Source organism: Dufourea novaeangliae, unplaced genomic scaffold (genome assembly GCF_001272555.1).
Source record: "Dufourea novaeangliae isolate 0120121106 unplaced genomic scaffold, ASM127255v1 scaffold208, whole genome shotgun sequence".
NCBI lineage: Eukaryota > Metazoa > Arthropoda > Insecta > Hymenoptera > Halictidae > Dufourea > Dufourea novaeangliae.
In genome coordinates this window covers 1,535,855-1,554,239 of record NW_015374114.1, presented here as the reverse complement: position 1 = coordinate 1,554,239, position 18,385 = coordinate 1,535,855, and the positions used below count along the sequence as shown (strand labels likewise).

General features: G+C 46.8%; 1 protein-coding gene across 1 annotated transcript in view; it reads right to left on the bottom strand.

The window, feature by feature from the left end:
• The window catches only part of LOC107190895, a 253,254-nt gene that overhangs the window by 118,257 nt on the left and 116,612 nt on the right, over positions 1-18,385 (bottom strand). The window contains exon 4 of the mRNA XM_015579782.1: positions 17,375-17,519. Coding sequence (XP_015435268.1) covers positions 17,375-17,519 — 145 coding nt within the window. The remainder of the gene's footprint in view (positions 1-17,374; positions 17,520-18,385) is intronic.

Genomic DNA, 18,385 nt, shown 5'->3' with positions numbered 1-18,385 from the left:
CTCGAAATAACTTGCTGGATCATGGAGTGGGTTCGGTGGATCGAACCGGAGGAGGAAAAGGCGAGGAAAAAGAAGAAGAAGAAGCGATATCTCGATTAAACGATTGCCCTGTCGTCTCGTCGTCGACGGCGACAACAACAACAACGACGAGATCTTCCGTTCTACGCGGATAACTTGCGGGATCGTTTCCGGCGTGGACTTTCGACCATCATTTCCCACGGGTTTAAGCGCTCTGACGGAATTCCGGGTAGCCCTGTGACGGGAACAAACTCCGGGAATGATACGGTTTATCAAAATCCTCGGTGGACACGAGCAACAGTATTTCGATCGATTTCAATCGTAACTTGAAACTCGAATTCGGGAAACCTGAAGTCACATTGGTGTCTTCGCGATAGCTATCGTTTTTACAATCGAAAAACAGGAATCAATCGTGTGTGACGAGATATGCTCTGGATCCTCATGCGATATACTGCAATAATTCACTGTGCATTACTAACGATCTCGTTCCGCGCACAGAGCTTTTAACACGTTGAGATTACCACAGTGAAAAAAGTCGTACACAGTCAGACACGTCTTGTTTCGTTTTTTCTAAGTCATAAATCCTCGAAAATATGTACGCTTAGTTAATACAGTCTACTGATGCTGTTTCAAATTATACTTGTGATATTAATTTTATGCAAAATTTTCTAACGATATATAAATAATTCAGTCTTTTTGCAATATACGTATCACCCACATTTGGATGACGTGACAGTCAAAGTGTTAAGCGCACAATATCCACCGAAATTGTACGTCACTTTACACAGAAATTCCACAGATATCTTAGAACATAGATACCAAAGTGATTCGGCGCCCAATTTCCGTACCGATAAAAATGTTTACAGTGGGTTTCATTTTCTCGTTTCCTGTCGAACAAGGATAGAAGCCGAGCGATAGAAGCCGAACCATAGCGGTACAAAACACGCCGCAATCGTTCGCCGCGATATTTCCATGCCCGTTGAAACTTCCAGATATACGCACGAACACGGGAAAATCGGGGAAAATAAATCAAACGTTCCCATCGGCGTTTTCCTTATTCGTATGCGCGCTCACGGGACTGGAACGGTTGCAAATCGAACGGGGGTTACGTCGAACTTATAATCCGTGGCAATCTGTCCCGGGCTCGCCGTCTAGCTTTATATTTGGTAATAACGGATTTTACAGCGCTCGAAGAGTCGGTCGCGGATTGTGCGCGTGGAGAGGGAGGCAGGTCTGTTACCACCGGTCCCGTTCAGATGTCTTTCGGAACAATGCGGTGAGAGGACGGGGCGCACAAGCCCCGCCGCCGGCGTGTCGACGTTCCACGACTCGTAACAGAGCGCAATTTCGAAAAATTCGATTGCTCTCGAATCGCGACTGGACTGGGACCGGAAACACAAAGCACGGAAGCTTCGATTGTTTCCGCCTGTGTCCGTTTCGAAACAGTCAAAGAAGAACCACTTCGGCCCCCTCGACGTCCATGACTTTTGATTCATCCTCGCTTAACACAACGATTGATTAATCTTTTTAGTCCGTTCGCATTGTTCCGCTGTCCTCTCCGAAAATACGACCGTTGCGCCGTCTGTATTAAAATTCGATTCAAGCTTCACGATTTTCCGTAGGAATAAAGTGTCTCTGCGCAATTTGATGGATGAACATCTTCGTCTACCAAAAATTTGAGGCCTTCACGGCCCGGCATCGTACAGTTATTACTGTTAAGGTTCTCGGGTGATAGCCGTGTCCTGTTCTTTTTTGTCGTTGGATGTCAGGGTGTTCGTTAAACTGTAGGAATGTTTCGCGAAGCGACGAAATGACGTTTAATGTGCAACCGTGACAGGCAGGCCCGTCGAAAAACTCGTATCAAAGGACCGTCGAATTGTGATTGTCAGAGCATGAAGTTCACCCCACATTTCCGTCAGTTTGTGATACAATTTCATCGTATCCAGTTCTCGCCCCGCTGATTCGATTTCATGTTCAAACAAATAGCGAATGGTTCGACGCGAGTCACCGGGTGAAAATGTAAAAAAAAAGAAAATAAATCGTCGCCGAGGCAGTCGAAACACTTGAAGGGGTAAGGGGCGTTAACAATGTCGAAGGTACTACTAATCCGGACTCGTTTCGATTCCCTCCGTTCGTGGCTTCAATTACGAGGCGATCGATCCGATGGAAGAATGGAAACGTCGTTCATGTACTCGCGTTAACACGTCGCGAGAACGGATGACGGGCCCGGATGAAGGCGAAGATATCACCCCGATTGTTCAAGTTCATCGTTGTCGCTAAGCCTGTACAAAATTGACGAACGCAGAAGAAACCAGGTCAGACGTTCCAGCCCGTTCCGATCGTAATCTTAATTAACGAACACAGTCGCGGTAACTCGATCGTCCTCGTTTCGTAGGTATCAGTAACCGCTGTACCGCACACGAGCACATAGTTACTACGTCCAACGTTAATTGCCTAAATTAGATAGACACCTGTACTCGTACGTTCGTTTCGTTCGACTGTATTCTCAGCTCGACATTGTTTCACCAGGCTTTCATTGTCCATTCACTGGATGTCTGCTACATCCGATGTTGCTACACGATATAGACTACGTACCGATTCAAAATTTACTATTCATAGACTATCACCCGTGACAAGCGTTCCTTGAAAACGTATTCTTAGACGGGAATAGTCGTGTCTACGTGTTCATTAGCATCTGACAGATGATTCAAAATTTACTATTCATAGACTATCACCCGTGACAAGCGTTCCTTGAAAACGTATTCTTACACGGGAATAGTCGTGTCTACGTGTCATTAGCATCTGACAGGTGCTGCGTCGAACCAAACGGACTGACTTTCTAATAAAAGTTCGTTCTACAGTTACGAAACACAAAACTATGCTGGAGACAATTGTTAACTCGCGTGTGAATAAATAAGAAACACGCTGTCAGCTGTCCACAAGGATAAACAATTACTCTCTAAAACTAACAAACTTTCTCAATTCCTGTATAGCCATCGTTTCTCGACAAACTTTTGAATAATACTTCGATAATAAAGGAACGCCCGAGAGGATCGGGATGAAAAACAAAGAACGATATCGAGTGGTATACCGAGGATCGAAGAAATGCGAGGTCGTCCGAAAACGGTGTACTATTAATAAAGGCTCTTCTTATAAAGCGATCAATGAACGGACGTTAGAACGCGGAAGGGGGCTCTTGATTTTTTCAGAGATCATTGACCGAGTCGGTCGATGGGGGCGGAGGGAGGGTTGAAACGGTTCGAGAGGCCCGAAAGAGGGAGAAGCCGGGAGAGAGAGGAGTGCTGGAAGAGGTCGACTGCAGGGGTGAACGTGGCCTCGCGGGTCATTAATGTTTAGCCCAGCTAACGAAGTTGAGAAACAAGGGGAGACGAAGGCCTTTCGAGGGCCGTGGCGACGGCGTGGGGGTTGGTACAAGGAACGGCGGAGGAGGTGGTCCGTGCAAGCGCAACGTCGTTGAACTACGGAGCTTGCAGCACGCGCACAAAGGGAAATAAATGGGGACAATTTGACGGGCGGATTTGATTCGAATGGGGGAGGGTGGTTGGGGTGGGCGTCATTCTCGGCGGAGAAAAACGCCGCTCGGTTTTCCTTCTAGCTTCGACTTCATCGTGGATGCTCCGAGATCGAGCGGGGCCATAAATTCTCGTCGGTTGCGCGCACGCGCGCACGTCCCCGTTACCCGTGGAGAAAAAGGATTTCGCATTCGGGGGGCTGCGCGTGATATTTCCACGGAAGAATCGATGACCGACGATTTTGCAAATCCTCGTGCAGCCGCGTTCCAAAGTTGCCCGAGTTTCGCCAAGTTTTTTTTCGTCGTGAGAGAGATACAGGGAGGAGAAAGATGGGAATAAGTTCCGGGAGATAAAAAGAGGGTACGGCGAAGGAGGGCTGGGGAATGCTAATGCTAGATCCCGTACGGAAATCCTCGTTCGTTTTCAACGTGAGCTTAAAAATCGGAAATAAATGATACCCACGAGTCGCGGGAGGTGGGCTGCGTGTTCGGTAACGTCGTTTCTCGAGTTCGAATTCGATTTCGACGGTGACGGTCGGTTGCCGCGTTATTCCGCTGACAAATGAACGGTCCGCCAGTTTCTCCGTGTCCTCCCGGCCGAAACAAGAAAGAGCGTGAACAATAAAAAAAGGAACTATAGGTGCACACGGCCACGCACGCAGATCCGGCGACACGGGGGGTAAAGGAAGGCGGGGGAGATGCAATGGAATCACTGTGGCCGCCGGATTCCTTTTTTTTCTCCTCTCCCCTACCCTGTTCGCGTGCCAGAAACAATCGAGGTTGTGGACGTTTTCCTCCAACGTATTCGAGTTTCGAGCGCTACCAACTCCGTGGGGGCGGTCGGAGGGAGGGGATGGGTGGCTCTCGAACCCAGGCACTAATTTCTGGTGTGAATTCGGCTTAACTGCCGCGCGGCTCCGAGCCAGCCTCGGCCTCCTACACAGCCGCCGTGTGCCTGGAAAACTCAACGGGGCCAAAACAATCGGACGGACGCGAAAACTGCATCAGACGCGAAATTCCCGCTAATTGTCCCCGACACGACGGTCCTTTTGGTCCCGTTGCCTCTCTAAGCGCTAACTGTTCCCCGGTCGCCTTCCCGCGCATCCGTCCGATCCTCGAGTTTTCGAGACTACAATATGCCCGATGATTACCGAAACGGCTGCAATTCCGAAATCCTCTACGGGAAACTCCGTTCCTGTCCGATTTAATCGGTCGCTGATACACGCGGATAATCACGTCGCGATTCCTCGAGCCGTTCTCCTCTTGAAACGGGAAATCGATAATGAATTTCCATTCTTTTCGGTCCGTTTTTCCTCCTTGAACGTCTTTCCTCTGTTTCGAAGAATGCCCAGAGGAGACTTTTGCCGTAAAACTTCCCATACATATCCGTCCGCGATTCGAATACCGGTGTCTGCGTGGACTTCGCGGGGTCGCCTTCAGCCGCGATATTCCGACGGGAAAATCTCGAGGAGGCATTTAAATCCGTACACGTACGTCCTTGATTTTAAATGCAAATCCATGCCGCAGCTATGCGTTACAACTAACCGGCGCGTCGCTGCGCTGCTCTTCCGCTTCAGCCGCGGGAAAATTCAAATCCCATAAGACGATCGGTTCCCGTGTCGCGATAAATCATCATTACAATTACATCAGGACCGGAATATACTCTCGAGCCGTAAAATAAACTCCGTCCTCGCCGATTCCCCGCGAACCACGGAAATATATCACGTTCCTTTCCCGTTTTCCTCGTTGTCCATGCATCCTGTGTATTTCACTCGCGCAGAGTTCATTTTCCTTCGTCCCTCTTGGGCGTCAATGGCACCGAACTGGATTACGCGCTGATAAAATAATTCGCGGCTGTTAAAGTTGTTCGATGGTAATCGATAAGGACTGTAAACTCGGTAACGAACAGTCATAGCAAGTTGGCGCTCAATAACCGGCTATTTTATTAGCTACTATTGACCCTACCTTATTAGCTGCTTAACTTGGCTACTTGACCGTTTAAGAATTAAAGTCGACTTTTCATGTACCTCGCCGACAATACAGCAGTGCAGCGTTCAATCTCGAAGCATCTTGAATCTTTAAAAATAGAATCGAGAGATGAGTACTGTTAACGAATTCGAAGATTGTTTAATATTGAGGATTTTCTTTATATTGCTACAGAGCCACTAGAAAGAGAAAATTGAAGGTACTGGAGGGATTCTGTCGACAAGAGTAAGCAAAAGTTGATGTTAATAGACAGCTAGTCTCTACAAAACAGCGAATAAACTACCATTAGGACCAGTGTGTAGGGTTATCCAGCCGTTTCTAGTTATTCGTTCCATCGTCCGAGTCCGTCTCCAGAGAACCATCGCTTCTCATTCCACCCACTCGTCTCCTCGTCATTTTCTTTCTCCCCCGCCTTCCGTTGACACACCAAGAGCAAGTGCCCAGAGAGTTTCATATTTATAAAAGAATTAATATTTATCCTGTCTCTGGCCAGCATTGTAGGCACTTTACTCGCTCACTTTCCCGTTTCTAACTCCAGCGAGTTATTCTCGCGACCCGCCTGTGTGACCACACTCGAATTACCCTGACTTTTATTCGCGAAATATAACGCAATAGCCAGTCGACAAGATCTTTTCAATCGTCCTCATCGGAGCCGATAAGTCATAGACAGAAGTGGAATCGAGCCCCAAAGCGTATAACATTGCCGTCTAACGAAGAATGGTGTCTGTTATTTGTTACGAAAATATTGTTACGAGTCTCGTTATTTGTTCCGAGCTATCGATAACTGACAGCACGACAGCTAACCTCCCACCGATCGCCATTTGCAATTTTAATCGTCGTTGCAACAACTTACAATTTCCCTGAAATCAAAGGACAGATTTACTTCCCCCGAACGTTCCACCAGCGGAATGAAACTCCATTGACGGTGTACCCACGTATTGTCGCGCGATCGGCTGGTCACCGGAAACTATTTAAATTATCTCTGTATCTGATTCATTATAATTTTCACCGGTGCTTCTGGCGCACGATAAAGGGCTGGGGCTGTTATGACAACTCCCATCCCCCCGCCGACGTATCACGCGCACACTTCAGTGATTACGTTATACCCCCGATTGGTTCCCAATAACGCATTTATCCGCACGGATGCACCTTCTGTGGGTTATCAAACGTATCAGTTTTCAAGTGCACGCCGTGCATCCAGCGTAACATTTCATCGATTCCATATTATTCCCCATCCCACACGGAATATCCGCTTTCTTCCTTCGATCTGAATGATTCACCCACCGGCCAACCAGGATGCTGTTCAGTCCTGTCGAACAAGCCACGGCGCGCTTTCGATCAAACAACAAGCCTCCCCCAGGCAAGATCGCGGCTAATTGCGTCGATCCAATTCAAAGTATCCGTATGATTTACCATCCCATCGCAGTGTCGTGTTACCGGATCCGGTGTGCGTCGATGATTGAACGGAAGATCGGTTTCCAAGAGCGAGAGAGAGAGAGGGGGTTTTGTTAAAGCTTAAGCGCGTTCACCTGTGTGTCTGTGCCGAACACGAGTAACGACGTTTAGAATTTCGTATAAAATATCGCGTGTCCGAGCCGAGGTCGTCGCTCGTCGAATATTTATCATCGTCTATAATCCGATTCCAGTTGCATCCGGGGCTCGTGTCCTGTCGATGAAATCTTCCGAACGATAAACATTCCCCTCGCATTCGATCTTGTCGACTTAATCGAATCGACGAAAAACGAACTCGAAAGAGGAATTAAAGAAAAAAAATGGCCCCCGCGACATGACAACGAACAAACGATGTTTGCAAGCTGCCACCCTCCCTACCACCCTACTATGCGTGTATGTGAATCGAAACAGAGACAACGATCGCGAGAAATTTTAGTCGGTCGACGCCTCGAGCAAGATCGTTCGAGCGGAAATTGCGGCCGGGGGGTGGAGGTTCGCTGTCAAGACGATTTCGTTTCCAACCCTCCGCAATTTCCAAGTGGGATCACCGAACACTGATCGCCGATTGTTTCAATCGGCTTTAGCCACCGGCGCTTCCAGGCTTCCGCGCGCCCCTCCTCACCCCTCCACCGTCATCCGTTAGCCCATTCTTATACCCACCCCCCGGTTAGAAACTCGATACAATTCGACTCGACTTCTGCCCGACGGAGATACGAGCCCTCGGACCGACGAACGCACCAGAAAAGCCAGACCTCGAAATTTCCATACGCAGCGGGAACTTTCCGTAAGTATCTCGCAGTGTCTCCGAGTATTTATTGAAATCTATCTCTGGCCGGGGGACTAATACCGGTATATCGATCCTGGAAATTCTGCTGACGCGACGAGACCGTACCAAGAGTCTTTCAATTTCTGCTCGACGACAAACTGGATCACCTTTCTTGAACTTCATGTATTAAATAAATTTAATGGACGTTTTAAAAATTCATTAAGGCTACGTCTGTTCAATTCTAACTTCGTCTTCGAGTGCTTGGACGAACTTGAAGTGCATTTTACATTTCCCTGCTGGAGACTGTACTGATCCAGAGATTCGTATGCATCTCAGGAGCGACAATTTTATAAGGAAGACTGAAAAATTGTGTATACTCGATCCTTGCTCCCCATTCAACCACCCAAAATTACACGCTGAACAATCTACAAAGATCCTCGATAACCGATATCATGATCAAAATCTTGCTGTATTCTATCTTTCGGATCAAGAAGAATATTTCATCCTCGATATCAATATCAAGCGTCAGATCACAAAATTCCGGCAGATCGATGCAAAATGCAATTTCATTTCTCAGGCGAATTCGAGAATACGATTTGCTTGCCGCGCGAAAAGCCCCTTTCATCCTATCATTTTTCCCCGCGAGATGCAACCCTTTAGTCGTGACTATCCCTCCGACACCGATACACATACAGGGTGAATCGCTCGTTGCCAGGGTCGAGAGGCAAGCCGCCTCCTTTGTCGTTCAACTGTCGTAAACATAAACGTGTCAACTGTAGCTTACCCCTACTGAGCAGTCTATGTGTGCAATAGAGATCACAATCGTCTGGTATCGTTTGTGAAAATGAGTAGTAAGATTTTGTAAAGTAATACTGCAAATTATACGAGTTATTAGTTTAGTATCATTAGCTATTACTTTGGTATCATTTTGTTATTACTTCGGCATCGCTAGTTGTTGTTGCCATCACTAGTTATCACTAGTTATCACTAGTTTCTATTATTTCTCACTAGTTATTAGTAGTTAATCACTAGTAATGATAACTAGTGGTAATCAATGATACCAAAGACGAAGACAGAGGGAATGTCGGTTTTCGCTCTATCTCTAACATAGGCTGTTCTTGCCTCTGGACCCTAGCAGCGAGCGATTCACCCTGTATTTGCATTCCGTGGGCATCAAAGGGGGCAGACCTTGAAGAATAGCCGAGCCGAAAATGCAACCGTTGGGGGAGCGCACCTACGCCACTTCCCTTCCGTGTAGAAATTACTTTGATCCGGCCGATGGAGTAGGGGGACGGCTTTCTTTTGTTCGGAAGGATCTATCCGGTTATCAAGCTGAACGGGGAGGAGAGAAATTCACCGGCAATTTCACACCGGTTCAACTGCCGGAACGAAAGAGGAGGCGGTTTGATACCGAAGTCACCGGTCCGGGCTCGAAGCGGGGCGGTACATCGTCATTTCCGGCGAAGTTGGACCTCGTTAGCTGTTCATCGAGCACTTCGATTTTCTGCCCGCCTTCACTGCGCTCCCCCTTCACTGGCCTGCCTTCCTCGATTCTTTCTTCTCCTCGTTCCACTTTCCCCTCTTCCATTTTTACCCAAAAAAAAAAAAAAAAAAAGGATCGGAAGATCGAGGGGTACTGGTACTTTCAACCCCTCTCCCTCCGGTGTGTAAGCACGACGTGTACGTTGAATGTTTAAAAAAAGTAGAGTCTATTGCTGAACACGAAATAACGATTTTCTAGAAATTCTCTTGAACCTTCGAAAGAATAGTGACAAAGGAAGCACCAAATTTTAATTACCAATTATTGCAAGATGTAATACAACCCGCATCTGGCAGTTCGCCGGAACCGTTAAAATCGGCAGAACAGGAAACGACACGCCGCTCCTCTGATGGCCTCTTGGCCCAGAAAAATAATTGTCCCGCGGAAAATAGGCGGGGAATAGCGAGCGCATCCCCGGCCGCAACTTTTATGGAGATCGGCTCGAGTACGATTGGGTTGCTACCGCCTTGCGACCGGAAGGATGTTGAGGAGATAAGTGGAGAGATAATGGCGGGAACGATTCGCGGGAAGCGATAGCGTGACGAGGTAACGGAGATATGGAAATAGTTGGAATTCATCCCTCGTTACGCTTGTATATAATTCTCTCCGATATCGCAACCCGCAGTAACGTTGATACAAGGATTTCACAGTTCCATCCTATCCCCGACACGTTATTAAAATGTACAACGTTATCGTTGCGATAACGATCCCAGGAAAATGCACAAGACTGAGCCCGTCGTATGCATCTACTCGGGAGATGGCTCGTCATAATTTTTTCACAAGAGATATCTACATTCTTCAGCAGGCAAAATGTTACGAAGCCATTCGCGATAAAATATGCTGCTTATTTCGAGTCGACGTAGAAGAGAAGCTGTGTGAAAAATATAATAACCCCGTGCTTTATTAAGCGGGGGAGTTTATCGTACTCGAGGAGGACGGACACTGTTTATTTTCCATTCTGCTCGTCCGGGCGAAGTGTCGAAAGAGCCGGGGCGACATTTGTCACGGGCCGATCGTATCGAGTATATCCCGAGGATATACTCGATATCGGGGTCCAAACACCGGCTCTCCGTTTGCCGGGTCGGTCGATGTAATCCATTCGTTTTCAAACGTCAACTCCTTCGTCAGAGACCCCCGACAGTATCGTCGACACGTCCGTAATTATCTTCGGTTTCCCTGTCCCTTGGGAAGTTCCCCGACGATGCTAATTAACGTACTACACAACTCGGCCATTTCGCCGGTCGAATATTTTTTGACGCGCGACGCGTCCTCGTGTCACGGAATTTCTGTTTGCTAATGGTATTTTTCCCGCCGTCGACGAGTATCCCTGACCGCTTTTTTCTTTTTCTTTTCTACAACGGCGGACATCGAGCTGTCGCCTGAAATTTCATTTCATTTGAAAATTGGTCTGCCCCGTTGTTCAATTACTCCCCGGCCGTCTGGTATTTTCGGGGGAGGAGGCACAGAAATTGATTTCCATCCGCCCCGTTTCCGGTTTCACTGACTTCGTCGAGATTTTCACTGACGTCCACCTCCGCCAGACGGCCACCTGCTCGAATTCCCGGAGAACTTTCCGAGCACGGACGTCCCACCCGTCGATGTTCGGTTTTTCGACGGTACGATCCCCGTGTGTGATCCGGCCACGAAATTCCGAACGGTGGAACAAAAGTACCGCGGGTGTAACTGCGTCCTCCTACGCCACGTAACCGTACGGTCGGATCGATGGCAGGAAAGTTTGCCGTTCCCGGCATGATTCAAATTAAATGTCAACAGGCTGGGCGCTTGCCGACACGCTGACTTCTAAAACTTTTCGCCCCCCGCACGTCCTCTTGGGTACCCAAGAAGAAAAAAAGAAGAACATTTTTCCGTAAACTTGCGCGGTAAAACTTCCCGCACGAGCGCTTCCATGTCGAGTGAAATACGGTACACGGGGAAGCTACAAGTAGTAGAAGTAAGTAGCGATCGGACATGTTACCGAACTCTTAACCGAAATTCAATAGCTCGTTTCAACGCTAAACCGACCGAACCTTTCAAAAAGGTATCAATTAGAACGTCAAAACCGGTCATTTAGTGTTAAATACATTCTTGTTTATAAGTGTCGGATCAACCTATTCGGAGTGAATGTTTCACGCCACAACTTACACATATTCTGTATTGTATACTTAATTGCACACTATATTCCCCGGGTAATATTTATTTAAAATCGAATCGCAAACAAATCCGGATCAACGTCGATGGTACTATTGTCCATCCATTATTATTCCTCGTACACAATCAGTATTAATACTGACGGTATTTATCAATACTATCGATGATATTGATAAATATTGACATCGTTGACCGTGTAAAATCTGCTTAAATACCATTCAACAGTACTAAATATACCCTGTACGAAGTGTATTCAAAGCGAACCGCGATGAAAGCAAAAAAGTCAATTACCTTAATCGATTAATCCCACGATCAAATTCTCCATTATCCCCACGATCAATACCAGCCTCGAGTTATCAAAACGTTACGAACACAGATCAAGCAAGCGCCGGCAATTTCATCCAGCTCCGGTTCAAGATCCGTTCGCGCAAAGCTCGTTTTCATTAGCGCGATCGCAACGGTATCGCCTGGGGCAGGCACCGAAGATAAGTGGTTATCTTTCGTTTCTCTTCCTTTTCCCGCGTCCTCGAAGATATTCCGGCCCGCGGCGGCAGAGACGTCTCGTGGACGGCACGAAAGCTGGTTTGTCTTCGTCAAGGCGGACGAAAGGAGCGGAAAGTGGTAGCTTTTTAGAAAGCGCATTCTCCTACTCGTCTGCTCTCCTTTCCCCCTCACACACGGAAACGATCCACTCGGCGGCGAGAAAAGATGGTGCACCGCCGCTTGAAAAATGAATATCTTCGGCCGACCGAGGAAATGAAAAAAAAAGAAATAAATAAAGGAAAAGAAACTAAAGAAAGCTTCCAACCCCCTGCTGTCTGCCTCTACGTTTCGCCTCCTTTTGTAATAAAACGTCATACGAGAATTTATTTACTCCCGTGTCCGTGGAATGCCGTCTCCGGTCTATCCGTTTCGTCGGTTTCTCGTTTCAGGCTCGCAGCCGTTTCGGGGTGAAGAAATTGGACACGAGAACGGATTCACGGCATATTTCGCTACGTCACACCTGCTTGCCTCGGCTGGTAGAATCAGATTCACGGGAACCTTTATGAGTTATACACGTGTTTGATCAATTCAGTTTGCTGGCGTTTCGTTTTTCAGGTTCATTAGCGTTAATCGACTTGCATTTGCACATGCGTAAGTGTGTACCTGTTAACTGGTTTGAAGTTACCTACCCATGTTCCGGGAACGAAGGAAGAAAGTACGCCTCTTCTCTTAAGGATCGTTTTTCTCCCGTTTCCCGTACCGCGTGCATCCTTTAACGATACTTGCACGGAAGTTGTCGGACGAGGGCGCAGACGAAGGGTTAAAACCAGACACTGTCTACGCCCGCGGGATCCTCGAAGTTTCGGGTAACACGAAAATGGGTAGTTAAGCCGGCAGAGATATCAGTCCCCCCGTCTGGGAACCTCGACGCGACTCATCGCGCTAATTAATATCAATTTCGAGTAATCCAAGCGCGCTTACAGCCCACCCCCTCTCTTTCGCTCTCACAGAAAAATACTCTGCCTCGTTCCCTAGAGCTTAGGAAATCCCATTGAAAAAAAAGAGAAGAGGAGAACCCTGTAATCTACAGCGGGTGCAAATCTTTTCTTTGCTCGATTCCCTAGAATTTTCCGGCCAACAGAAGCTTTTCCAACCGAGCCCAGAGAACGGTGATTTAATCCCCGTCCACGGAACGCTGCGACTTTTGTAACCGAGCCCGCTACCGCCACCACCACCACCAGCGACTCCTCTGTGGCCGTTCGTTCGCTTGTCGCCTTTTAACGATTATTTTTGTCCCCTTTTCTCGCCTGAACCGTGAAAGTCCACTTTCCTGCCGGGGCGTAACGAGCCGCGGCCTTTATGGTACGCATTAATTAAATTAACGGGATCATTAATTGTGGCGTGGCGCGCTTCTTCGACCGTTTCCCTGCCCCCGTGGCGTCCGCAAATCCTGCGGAGAATGGGGACCAGGACACTACTACGGATGGCCAACCCGCTTTACGAGCGGCTAAGAAAGAACCGGTGAAAAGCCGCGCGGCATTGTGCCCGCCGCCGCATCGGGCGTGTTCGAGGGTTTATTTGTTGAAACGACGCGGCGACAAGCTGCCTGAAAATAAAGGGACACACATGGGCGCCGGCTATTGTCGACTCCTGAAATTTACGAACTTGCTGAGAAAGCGGCTTCGCATTACACTGTCGGTCAAAAGTTCGCGATCGTTGCACACACGAAGAAGGAATTTGGATTTCCGATGAAAAGGGCACGGAGGAATGTTCGTACCTTTGTCTGGGGTCATGAGTTTCTTTAATCGAAGAAATGTGAACCTTAATTATCGAAAATAGAGTTTAGGGCCCAGTTTCTTTTAGGAAAATTAAGTAAAGATTTCTAGGTGAGAGTGTTGGTGCGAATACTTTGACACAAACCGTTGGGGGTAAGATCTAACGAAAGTTTAGGCTGCCTTGTCCCTTGGTCTTCTTTCATAGGACGGGAATAGTAATAATTTCTAATAATACATAAACTTATCTCGATAGATCCAGGGAATTGTTAGCTTTGCTTCCATTTCCCGAGTAGAATTGAATTTCATCCGTTTTACAGCCGAAACGTCCGTCGTCGTGTATTATTCCACTTTATCTGGCCTGTCCGGCGACACCATGAAACAATAACAGGATTTCCGGAGTCCCGTCACGCGCATGTTTTTAAATTCAGACGAAATCCGTAAAGTTCCCGAGTATTCTCTCCCACCCTCTTCCACGGTATCGACATTCCTTCCATTCCCGTTCGTAATAACATTGAAATTCAATCCGACGTTCCGCTCGATAAAAGTAAACCTACCAGCTACGGAGTGGCCCCCCTCCGATCATCGTCCTTCAGCCTTGTTCCAATTTTCTCTTAATCTGTGATCCCTGGATCCGAGGGAAACGGCTAAAGTAAAGCAGATAACACGAAGAATTCTGTTCCGAATCTTTTGCAATAATAGAGGAAGTTGGCCGATCCTGGCGATACTGCGAGCTCGAACCTATTCGTATGTCTCCGTTTAATTCCGTCGAGTGCAGTCGAAGTCCTCGGAGAGAGTTTGAAACTCTGAGAAGCGCAAAAATCGAGAACAGATCCTTTCTTTATTACAGTCCTCTCTATTAAACGAATAGGGAAAAAGTCTACAGAAGGGATATAGAGAATCACCAGCTTCGACACTTGCCACGCTACAAACTTTGCCCTGTAACCCTCCCATAACGCATCACTGCAATCATTTTCCATCCTCGCCCTATTGGATGATACAAAAATGCCTGCAAAGAAAATCTGTTTATCCTCGCGAAGGAACACCTGCATAGTTTGTTCGGCGCAGAGAACAACGAAAGGAATTCGCGACACGAGAGGACGAGCAAACATGCTCTCCGTGTCTACCCGTCTCTCCTTGCAAACTTCAAGAAAACCAGGCTCGATATTATTTACTGCTTTCAATAGTATCTGGGAATAGGAAGGGGTACTTCGCCAATCCCTGTTGTGAATTGATGCACCGTTCATAATGAAATTTTCCCTGGGTATTAAATTTAATTCAAATAAAATTCAATCGTCGCCTATATTTCACGGGTAATTTCCAGTGTAATTTTATCCTGATTTCGGCGGGATTTATTTGCCGATAGATCAGCGATCTGTTATAAAAAACATTGTATACTCGACTTCTGATAACCATCTCGTGTGACCAATTCACGGTTGAAATAAACAGCCGGTTAATTCCCTGGCCGAAACTTCGTCGATGCAATTCCCGTTGCTCGTTCAACGATGATGTATCCGTGAATTTTTCCGTTACGCTTCTCTTCCTTTTTTTCTTTTATGCACCCCGCGTTATACCAATTTCTTTTGAGAAATCGTTCCATACAGAAAACGAGTTCACGCGTCCTCGGAGTAACGCGAGGAAACACGACTCGATTATGGACGATGGCAACGGTGTTCCAGGAAGAAATTACTTAGGCGTCGCATGCAACGATCATCGTGTCGGAGGATCAGGAGTTCGTGGAAACCCGGTCTGCGTATTCCAACGTTGTTCGCGATTTCACGCGCGTTTTACCGTCCTTTAACGGCCCCGTTATAGCGACATTTACCTCGCTAAATATTACATTAACGTCCCTCGGCAGGATAAATGAACGAGGACGCTAATAGCCGATTACGATTTATACGGGATGTTTCGGAAACAAGACACTTTCTGGAGCGGATTGTGTACAATTAAAGAATCAATATTTTCATATTTACGTCGACTAATGACGGGTATTAAATAAATCTTAACAAATCAATGGCACGTACATAAAACATCTTTGAAAAATGTATAGTTCAATTGTTGACAGGAAAGTTCAATATTTAAGGTGTGCTTAAACTTTTATTTGGCTAATTATTATAAAATCTACGGTGACAGATTTCTGCCAAGAATTGAACCATACATTTATCAAAGATGTTTTATGTACTCGTCATGGATTCGTTAAGATTTATTTAAGTATACGTATCTTCGCGAAATTCAGTCGATGGACATTGGAATCTTCAAATCCACCAATGGAATCTTGAAAAGTCTCCCTTTACGTGGCAAAGATACAGTAGAATCGCCCCTGATGCTGGTATGTACGTAATTCGAGATCGTTAAAATGGAATAGTGCCACCTGTTTTTACGTACCGAGGATCGTATAAATTCTCGATTCGGTCTTTTTCACTGTCTAGAGAGTCCTGCAATGACAATAATCGTATCGCGCGACGGCCGGGACGGTACGTTAACCGATGAAAATGACAAGAAAGATACGAGGCAATTACTCGGAAAGAAAGATCTCCAGAGGGGGGAGACGCCTCGTAAAGTTTCGACACACGAGGGAACCTCTGTAATCAAAAGTGCGTGGACGCGTGCTCGCCTGTTAATGGTTTTACTACAGTCCAGTCGTGGAGGGGAGGGTCTGATTAAAAGAAACAAAGAAAAGATAGTGAAACCGCTCTATCCTCGCCTGCACTAAATCTTGAGGAAACGCGTGTGAAAAGATAAAACTATTCCACGGGGAACGTAAAGCTTCGGGAGCTTTGTTAACGCAAAGATTTCCTTTTATCTCGGACGGGAACTTAAAAAGGTAATGCTCGCTTCGAAAAACGACGGTAAAGGGCCGGTTTTATGACGCGAACGTGACTTCTTCTTCTGCTCTTGAAACTGACAGCATCGGTGATTCTTCTGTTCTTTCTGAAGTTAACGCATGAAGTTCGAACGAGCCAAACTTTTTCTTCGGAACCTGATTACGTCGATTTCTCAAAAATCGCTGCTTATTGAGAAGGTTAGACGCATATAACCGTACCGTAACTGTTAGTGCGAATCTGGCTTGACGCGTCAGGTTCCTCGATTTTTCGATCGCGTTTCCACCACGTGAAACTCGCGCGACCGTATAAAACTGCGGTAAAAGTCGCATCGCGGCTCTTTCTCGATTCGAATTCCGGGACGAGAAAAGGATGTCAGCGAGCCGGAGAGGCAGCATTAACTCGACGGAAGAGCTCGCGTAGCCGACTGACATTGAAAAAAGAAAGAAAGAAAGGGAAGTCACTCCCACCCCCTTTTAAGTCGAGCGGGGATGAATAGCGAGCGAACGACACCGCCGCGGCGGCGCGGCGTAGCACAGCCGTAAGAACGGGATTCAACGCATTGCAAAGAAATTTGCTTCTTTGATTGACATTCAAAAGGAGCACTCCGCGCTTCCTTTAACCTGAATTATGAAAAGACAGCAGGGGAGGCTTGGTGGGGCGTGACGTCGCGGTGAATTTACCAGGCTGTAAGAGGAGGAAGAGGGACGCATTCTTGCGCGTAAAAGAGGCGGACGTAAATATTGACTCGCCAGAGCCCAGCCACGGGATCGTGCCTGGACGAAAATCGCGGGGCCACGGCGATCGCCAGGGAGTAGAATAAAACTATGATAACGATGAAAGTTTCTTACTCACCGGCTCTCCATACGGCATTTGCCCTCCCGCGCTTTGCAGTTGCTTTTGAAGTCCTCGAATATCTGGCTGCACGGTTTCCCGCGTAAACAAACGCTCAGCGCGTGGTTGCAGGTCGGCAGCGCGTCGATGGGGTACGGGTCCTTGTCTGGAAAGAACGGCGAGGCTGGGTTTATTTCAATTACATACTCGGAACGGAGTCGACGAGACCGGCAGAGTCGGGGTATACTGGTCTTTAGTTAACGTTTCCGTTTTTATTTAACGTCGCAATAATAATAATACATTTATAACAGTATTTAGAAGATGCGAAACGATAAAAATAATCAATAGATTCGATTGTAAATGGGTGAGATTCAGACATTGCTACTTTATAACTTTCTGCATTCCTAATGGTACACTGATTTTAGAAAATAAATCGCAGTTTTTAAGAAAGTAGAGGAGTTTTTGTTATTTATTAGTATTCTTTCTAGTTTGCCTTTATTAGGCAATGCAGTGATTTGTAGGGGTTAAGTTGCAGCAACGCGTAAAAGTCGAAGTATCACCGCAGTACTGTTATTAAACTCTTTTCTTGATATACATACAATAACAAGGAGTAATACATTACCACTCTCGTAAACGTATTATTACGCGTGAACAATATTCAGCCAAGCAAAATTAAAATTGCACATAACATTGGTTCGCTGCAGCATTCTTTTTTAATGCAACGTAGACTGAAGCCCCGTGGGGATCTCGAGCTCTCATCTCTTGGCACCGACTCGGTGGATCTATCTCGATGAATAAGAACACGATTGTATAGAGAGACGGTCGGTCGGTCGGTTTATCATTAAAATCCCGGGGAATTTCCGTGGCGAAGTTAAGATTCCAGGCGGGAAACAATAAGCGTGGCCTCCGATACGCGTCGAAAAATTAAGAGAAACGGGGCGGGCTTGCCTGGGCGAGACAATGCGTGACTAAACGAAAATCGTTGATTATTTACCGAGTAAAAAATTCGTCGCGCCATCTGCAGGCCGGAAC